This window comes from Belonocnema kinseyi, chromosome 6, assembly GCF_010883055.1.
Source record: "Belonocnema kinseyi isolate 2016_QV_RU_SX_M_011 chromosome 6, B_treatae_v1, whole genome shotgun sequence".
NCBI lineage: Eukaryota > Metazoa > Arthropoda > Insecta > Hymenoptera > Cynipidae > Belonocnema > Belonocnema kinseyi.
The window spans coordinates 60,019,300-60,028,488 of NC_046662.1; the positions used below are offsets into that span (position 1 = coordinate 60,019,300).

A 9,189-nucleotide genomic window follows, 5' to 3' on the forward strand; every position below is an offset into this window, starting at 1 on the left:
TTGGAAATCTATTCGCACATCCGGTTTCTGTAGGTTCTCAATTTTGATTCGCGTTTGTTTTGCTTTCTTGGGTCTCTTTTGTCTCCAACCCCGACCTAAGTTAATTTGTGAGATCAGAAGGTAATGATCAGTATTGCATTCAGGACCCCTCATGACCCTTTTATCTTTGACTAACTCTCTAAGTCTTTCATCCGCAACAACAAAGTCAATTATACTGCGGCTATTTCCTTTAGACCAGGTGTACATGTGGATCATTTTATGCCTAAACCAAGTATTTGTAATAAACAGACCCCTTTCTAAGCATAGACCAACTAATTTATCTCCGTTATAGTTTTTTCTTGGACCCCCAAAATTACCTAATACTCTTTCTGTATCCTGATTTTGGATGCCCACCCAACCGTTCATGTCTCCCAGTAGAATTATTCTTTCCCCATGTTCGCAGATGTTTATTGTGTCATTTAAAGTGTCCCAGAAGGCGTATTTTACTTCTCTAGGATCACTATCAACCGGCGCGTAGCATGCTATAATAAATAGTCTTCTGATTCCTACTTTCATTCTAGCGTCAGTCCCACCAAAAACTTCAGTTAATAAGGGAGGGTTGGGAGAGGGGGGAAGTAGAACTGGAACCGAGAGAGTCGTCTTGAGTTTGTGTTTTTGTTTTCATGCTGAGAAGGTCACCAGCCTTCATCAGCGTTGTGATATATGGAAGTTAGTATCTGGCCGTCTTCTCAGACCGTCACCAAATACATTAATAATTACCATTAATTAATTAATAATTACCATTAATATAAACTGAAGGCGGTAAGAAAGAAAAAAGATTCCTTTCTGCACATAAATTACCAAACTATGCATTTGTTTATATAATTTGTTTATAAAATAAGTAAATTATAGCAGAAAACAAATTTTCATGATCAAGTATCATTTTGCCGATAAAATCAAGCAAATGCAACTTACAAACATACGTTTCAAGCACACAATTCATAATGTTGACATTATTATTAATATAATTTGTTTATAACATTGACATTCGAAAACCCACTAATTATTTATTTTTCTGAGATGCTTTGAAATATATTTTCATAAAGAACGAAATGAATTAAATTATTTATTTACAGATGAAAAATAATAAGTGAAAAATGACTCATTTTGTCTCTTTGTTTGTTTATGTAAAAAAAACAGAAAATAATAAAAATTCAAAAATCTGATCCACACATGCTTTTGCGCAACTATCGCTGATTGTTTCTATTGAAGAAAATTGAAAATCGTTTAAGAATTTTAGGCTGTAAGTGATTTTGAATAGTAAATTCCTGATCCAGCCCACTGTGTGGCGGGTAAATTTTCTCATGCTTAATTTATAAATGATTAACTTTGTACATCGGCAGCGTTTAAAAGTTATGTAACAAAACTGTTTCTGTCACTGTGGTAACGTGTAGTACACGTGCGCACACACGCTTTCGCACTTTTATCACAAATAGATATTTTTGCACGGTTTCCAAACTATCAACTTTACGTACGCTATATGTACATTTGCACACACACACACAGTTTCTGTGAAAATTGAAAATTTCTAGTTAAATAATTGGTGTAACTTACTCATGATGCTGCAGAAAATTGAGAAATCAGTAACTATTTTCAAATTCAGTTTAGAAGATCATCCTTCTTTGGAGGTAATATATTAAAAAATTTAGAGATTTTGTTTTTTCAATGAGTAAGAAACTTCATTGTAAGCTGTATGTCTCAAGCTGTCCAAATTCTCTGTATATAAACGCTAACGTGAAATCATACCACCCATATAAAAAACGTGAATTTTTGGACGTTGATCACAATTTTGACATTTAATTTTAAAGTAAAACATGAATTTACGAAAGCTTAAAAAACATTTGATTTCTGACCTATATTCATTTTATGGGTAAAAAATTAAAACGTTTAAACGTATTCGATGTTTTCAAGAACAAGTAATATTAGACACGTGTTTAAAACATACAAATTGATTAAAAAACATTGTTTCATTATATTTTCTACAATTGAAATAACGTTAACTACAGAAAGAAATAAGTTTCCTCTCGTTTTGTACGCAGTAAACCCCAGGAATAAAATTTTATCTTTAGATTGAATAAAATTGCTGCAGTGCGTTTATATGACGAAACATAAAATTTATTGGACGAGAGATAAAAATAATCTAACAAAAGATAAAATCTGACGAGAATATTTATTTGCCATGTCTGTTATGTCAAACGACGATGACTAGGTTCACCCAAAAAGATTCCTTCATAAATTAGAAATTCTTCGCGGTATTCATTTTTTGAGTCATCTCACTTGATTTTAATGGTTTCAACTAAACAATCATTCACCTATTGAGTATTCTAACTGCATTACATTGATTACATAGGAGAGTGATTAAAATTAATTTTTGTAGACGAAAGTAAGTGAAAAATCGTGATATGGCTATGCTTATCAGATAGAAAAGTCATTTCTTTAATTAGAGTTAGCAATTAGAGTTAGAGTTTTGCAATCATTTCAAATCTTTTGAAGTATATCGAAATTTCTTATCTCGAAATTTCGTAACTAAAACTTATAGAAATATTTTGAAATCCTTCCAAAATAAACATTAAAATCTCGTCAAGTCCATAGTAATTCCTTGAAATCACTTGAATCTTCAGAACTTCTGTAAGTTTTTTTTTTAAATCCTTTCACTGCTCCGAATTTTTTTGAACTCCCTTCAACTTCTTTGAAATCATTTTGAAAATTCAAAAATTGACTAAATTAATTAAAATCTCTTAAAATCCTTAAATTTTTGTAGGCACCTTAAAATATCTTGAAAATCCAAAAACCACTGAATTTTTTTGAATCCCTTGAAACCTCTTTAGATTTATAAAAATATTTTTAAATAACTTTGCAATAGCTTTCAAATCTTCAAAATCATTAAAACTGTCTTAAAATCATTAAAAATGTCTTGTAAATCATGAAACGTTTTTGAATTGTTTTTAAGTCTTTCAAAAGACAATCTTAAAATCCCGTCAAGTCCCTATAGTAATTCCTTAAAATCACTTGAAGTTTCAGAAATTCTGTAATTTTTTTTTTGAAAATCCTTTAACACCTACAAATTTTTTTGAAATTCCTTCAACTTCTTGAAAATCATTAAAATTTTCAAAATTGAGTACATTTAAAATCAAACTACTTACTGAACAGTGCTTTGCAGTCCACCACATGGTATAGCCTTACAGATTTTGATGTTACCGACCGAGCCGAACATAATATTAGAATACTGCTCTTTGGTTAGTTTATACTTTATAGTGAACATTCAGCCAAGTTCAGTCCTTTACTTTTGCTGAACAAAACTTTAGTTTCTGGCAACCCTGATTAAGACTTCAAAAATTGCAAACAAACACTATAAGGTATAAACTAATCAAAGTGCAGCCTATGTATTCTGTATGTGTAGGTGAATAACTTTTTTGTTAAACTCATTGAAAGAAAGTGAGACGATTAAAAAAATTATTACCGCGAGGATTTTCAAATTTATGGATTAAGTTTTGTCGGTGAACCTAGCTGCAACCGTTTGACAAAGCACATATATCAAATAAATATTTCCGTCAGATAAATATTATGTTTATTCAAATAAACGTGCACATAAAAAAGGGTTCTGAATATGTACTGAATACGACCTATTTGTCACGAATAGGAATTAATATTTCTTTGAACTAAAGAAACGTGAATTGATACAAAGAAATATGAGAAGCCAAGAAAGTATTTTATAGGATAGAAAAAACGATTTCCTCTTATCAAATTTTTTAATATTTAAAGCGAAAAAATATCTTAATGATGGAAAGAATATTTCTTTGACCTAAAATATTTGCCCGAGTGTAATAAAGTAGTATTTCTAATATAATAACATTTGATATTTTATTAATAAAGTTCACACTTTATTTCTATTACAAAATTAAAAAAAATAGATTTCATTAATTTAAGCCTTATACGACTGGGTTACCCGGTTTGTGACTACAGAATTGATGAACCAAATTCTCAGGACTAAAATTCAAATAGCGAATTCGAAGAGGATATTGCTTACAATTTTACTGCTGGGTCATTTGATGTTTTATTAAGTCTTGAGTTTGTACATTAATGAGTGGATAGGTTCTAAATTTAATTATTGGTGTAGGGAAAGAAGTGTTTTAAAATAAAGTGTTTGTGCTAAAAAGGGCTATTTGTTCGATAAAACTTCAACCTTCAACAATTATATTTTTGTTGATATTGATAGATGATTCTACCTATAAAATTATTTTTAAAAAAAAATACATATTTTTTATAAAATTATATTTACTTATACTCCTTTCTAAAGCAAAAAGATAAACGACATTGTCGTTTAAATCTATTTTCAAACATAAGAGAATAAACCTAAGCTGCAAAGTCACGTAGAGTCGGTCACATAAGAGCGTAGTCATGATAATCAGCGTTTGGGAAATAGAAACGCTGTAGGATTTTTTTCTAATTCAGAGGGAAGAATTGTCTAGGATGCATACTGAAAAAGATCAAAGTTAGCAAGTCGGTCCTTCGTTACAAAGAAATTAAAAATGTCAGTGAATAACCAAATCGTGGCTCTATTACTATTGGTACAGTGTCGGAAAAGGGTGAGAAAATTATTTTGACCCTGTTTTCGAAGAATTCGTCATTGTCTTTGCATGAAGGTACGCGAAAATTGTTTCGTCTGGGTGAAAGAGCACAATAGTGTCGTCACTTTAGATTGACCATCTCATTCGCCCGATGCTAACCTCATGGAAAGCATTTGGGTCCAATTAAAGTTGGGCTTCGAAAAAAGGTCGTGTAATTTGCAGCAGCTGATCCGACGAATTCGCAAAATTTGGAGGAAGTTTCCTAGAGAATACGCGAAAAATTTCATAGAAAGTATACCTCAAATTTATCAGGCCATTATTGATGCCGTGCGAGGTTTCGACCTGTTATTAATGTATTTGCATCAATGTTTTCGATCTAGTAAAACAATATTTGCAACAAATGTAATAAATATCTTCCTTTTTCAAAACAGTGAATACCATTTTATGTGACCGACTGCACGTCCATTTTTACCTTGGCCAGGGTATACCTTATCTAATATGGCGTCCATGAATGTCAAAAACGAGTAAAACTTGCGAGCTACAGCTAATATTTATACGGCCTTGAACTTCATGATTAAATTAAACAAAAAAAAACTATATTTTTAAATGTAATCTTATCTCATATTTGCTGCTAAGCATGGTTGGTAACGTATAATACTCCAAGCATTATACGTGGTTTTCTACGCGTATATTACCACGAGTATTACCTCTGCACTTTTCTACGTGCTTTGACGTATATTATGTCCAAATGAAAACTTTCAGTGCGCATGCGTCAATTTCGAAAAATACCTATATAATCTATTTTTCTTAATGAAAGATGTGGAACGTGGTTGCAGTGTTCGTTTCTCAAATTTTCATTGCAGTAAATTGTAAAATAAATTCATGGAGGGAGTAGGTCTAAAGAAAAATGTTAAACCAATTGTTCCACAAATTCATATAAGTTGAGAAAGAAACAAATGCTTCTTTGTGCATGCTTTTTGATAGTGTAATTCACAATACTACAGAATCTAGAAATCTAGACGAATGTTCAGAATTTTATGTTTATCGATTCGTGTTATATTAATTATATTATTTTTAAATTTACAGAAAATGCTTAACATCTTAATAAGACTGGATGGAAAAAATATTTTTAAATTAAAATTATTTCTTGAAAAAAAGATCCTACTCCATCTTCACTCCATTGGTAATCGAACCACTTAAGATGTTAAGCATTTTCTGTTATGGTTTGGAGTGTTGATCTACTGTCGGTAAGGCACAATCTCTGATGATATAGCAGATAAATTTAAAAATAATTACTTGTACCAGTAACACCTAGCTAAAAATTAGCGTTATTTTCTTGAATTAAGAGTTCTTATTCTGATCCCTCTAATAGCTTAATTAGAAAAGTACCTGAATGAAAATCAGAAGTTTTGTGGTTCAATTCCCAATGGAGTGAATATTGAGTAGGATCTTTTTTTTCAAGAAATAATTTTGATTTGAATTATTTTATTTTAATCGCCTCGTAAATATCGCGCAAAACACTAATATTTGAAAATTCTTCAAATTTAAATAAATGTTAGAGCAGTTTGAGGTTGTAATTGGGGAGACAATATTATGCCTAATAATTATTATCGAAGAAGTGAAACGACTCTGAATAAGTTTTCTGTCCTTTCTTCCGTTCGAAAAAACATCCTTCAATGGGATCACATTATGATGTTGCGTATTTCTTCTAAGTCCGGGCATAATTATTATTTCAAATTACTATAACGCATTCTACAGAATCATTAATAATTATTATATTTCGAAAATGAGGTTATGTACTTGTCAAGACTGATGGCACTGATTTTACAAGTCGGCCATCTTAAAAACATAACTTACAGAAGTTTTCTACTGTTTTCGACGGTTTTATACTGTTTTCGACGTATATTACGGCAAAAACGTAATATACGTAGAAAATACTCGAGTTACGCGTAACTGACCAATCCTGGTTCTTAGTGAAATATAGCTTAGGTTTAGGACTTTCATCAGACATTAAGCCTTAATTAAATTTGATAGTCGCTTAAAAAATAACATGATAATCCGAAAAATCTAAAATAAACACAAAATAAAAAATTACACTGAATAACTCAAAGTCAGCTCTTTTCTACAATTTTTATGAATATTGTTATGAATAGAACAAAACATTCGCATTGACTTATTATACTTTAGATGGTATCGATAAATGATTCTGTCCATGAAATTAAAGCAATAGTAGTCTTGTAGAGAGACCGCCGTGATTTCGGGAAACACCTTTAACTGCGAAAGAATCGAAAAAAGTTTTTTATATCCTTGGAATCGTGAACGAAAGATACATCTGAATAATAAAATAATGTTTTCAAATTAATAATAACTTTCAAAATAATTATTGATGATTTTTTGGAAAACATCGTTAACTAACAAATCTCTTTGATTATAATCCAATTATGTTAAAAATGTTTGCATTCTTAGCCCATAATTTGTAGTTTTGCTGATACTTAATACATTCGGAATTTTTATACATTCAAAAATAAACATGAACTGAAATTTCGTATTAGTCGTTATTCATAAAATTCAGTAATGGTTATAATATTCTTCTTCATATTATTCCTAAATAAAAAGCGTTCGATTTTCTCTTAAGCTGCTTTAACGATGAGATTGCAAAACAAAAGAATTGATGATAATGATAATATTAAAAATAATAATAATAATGGAAAACCTTGAATTGTAAGTATTAAAAATTGATGGGTTTTAAATTGAAAGTCGTTAATAATAAATAATTTTGAATTGTAACTCATAAAAATTGTAACTGTTTGAATTGTTGCTTTTAAAATTCAAGATTTCTCATTTAAAACATATAATATTCAAAATTAGAGAATGTTTATGTTTCACAATTTAAAATTTTACATTTTTGATGATGTACGTTTCCAATTACATCAATTTGGAGGAGTTTTGATCTTGAAAGTCATTACAATTCAAAAATTTTTATTTATACTTTTTTCAAAATTAAGTTAAAATTTAAATTAAAAATAAATGTTAATCTTCAAAATTGAAGAGTTTTAAATCGCAAATCTTTAAAGTTCAAGAATTTCATATTGTAGATCTTCAAGTTTAAACTACACGTACTTAAAAAAATTCAAAATTACATACCCTTAAATGATAAATCTTGAAAATTATATAAATTTTAATTTCAACAATTGAACATTGAACTATTTAAAAAATGTAATAATAAACATTAAATATTAAAGAGTCTTCAATTGAAGAATTTTCAATTCTAAGATTTTAAAACTGAATTACATAAATGTCGAACATTAAAAATTGCATGCTTATAATATGTAAATCTTAAAAATCACATAAATTTCAATTTGAAATTTTCAAAATTCACAAACTTTGAATTGAAGTGTTCCTAAATTAAAGAGTAATTTTGAAAACTTACAACTAAAAAATCTTTTTTATTTTCATTTTCAGTTCATTTCTTAAAATAAACAATCATAACTAATTTTCAGAGGAATCTTAAGAAAATTCTTTTTTTAATCCTGTCAAAATTGTTAAACCTTCTAATATTTTCAACTTATTCAAATTTATTCTTTAAATTTTCAAAAATTGAACAAATATTCTTAAAATATTTCAGATTCTTTTTTTTTTTAATTATAGAAATCTTTGGAATGCTTTGAAATCTTTTTAAATTTTCTCTTAAAATTAATTGTTCAAAATAGAAAATAATTTAAATTCTTCCTAGGCAACTAAAGAGTTTTTTTTTCATTTTCTTGAAATCTTCCAAGATTTATACAATATCTTAGAAGTTATTATCATTTTCTAATCGTTTCAAAACTTCTAAGTATCTCTTAAATTTACTCAAATTTTTTGTGACATTATGTATTATGGCAAAATATTTCTTTAAAACATTTTACCCCCTTTTTCAAAATTTTAGGAAGCACTTTAAAATGTTTACATACAATTTTAAAAATTTTGAACAATTAAAACAATTGTCATAAAGCCTTCCATTTGTTTCCACGAATTTTGAAATATTCAAAATTAAAATTGTTCTTTTAAAATTAAACCTAATCTATTCAAAATTTTCCTTGAAATATTAAAAAAAAAATTAAATTGCAAAATCTTTCAAAATTATTGAAAAGCTTATTATTTTTTTTTTTATTCTTCAAAATAGTTTTTTTCCTTATTCAATTTTTCTTATCCGTTTGAAAATTTTAAAAAGATTTTTATTTATTATTTTTACGCAGTTTTTTTCTAGATATTTCGCAAAATCGCTTACTTTTAGCAACTAAAAATGTTACTTACTCTAGTAAAAATCCCCCCCCCCCCCCCCCCCCCCTCCAAATAATAGTATGACCAAACAAGAACTCCTAAGAGCTCAGGAATCTGCTTATGGAAGACGGTGATTAATTCAAATACATTTTTCTTAGAGAAATTTAGGTGACAAAAATTTAATCAAATTTGATTCCTTTAATTAAATTGGTTGAACTTATTACAGTCTGTCAAGTTAAAGCGTGGGTGGCTTTACTCGCAGTCGGTAAGGTGTATCGACATGATTTTGGTGTCAATATATTAAGAAGAGCTCCCTCTTTCA

At 28.8% G+C, this 9,189-nt stretch overlaps 1 protein-coding gene across 1 annotated transcript in view; it reads right to left on the bottom strand.

Annotated features, from left to right (window-relative positions):
• LOC117174416 overlaps positions 1-1,695 on the bottom strand; it is a 25,879-nt gene extending 24,184 nt beyond the window's left edge. Inside the window, exon 1 of the mRNA XM_033363527.1 lies at positions 1,594-1,695. Within this exon, the coding sequence (XP_033219418.1) occupies positions 1,594-1,597 (4 nt within the window). The 5' untranslated portion in view covers positions 1,598-1,695. The remainder of the gene's footprint in view (positions 1-1,593) is intronic.
• Positions 1,696-9,189: the final 7,494 nt, after the last annotated feature.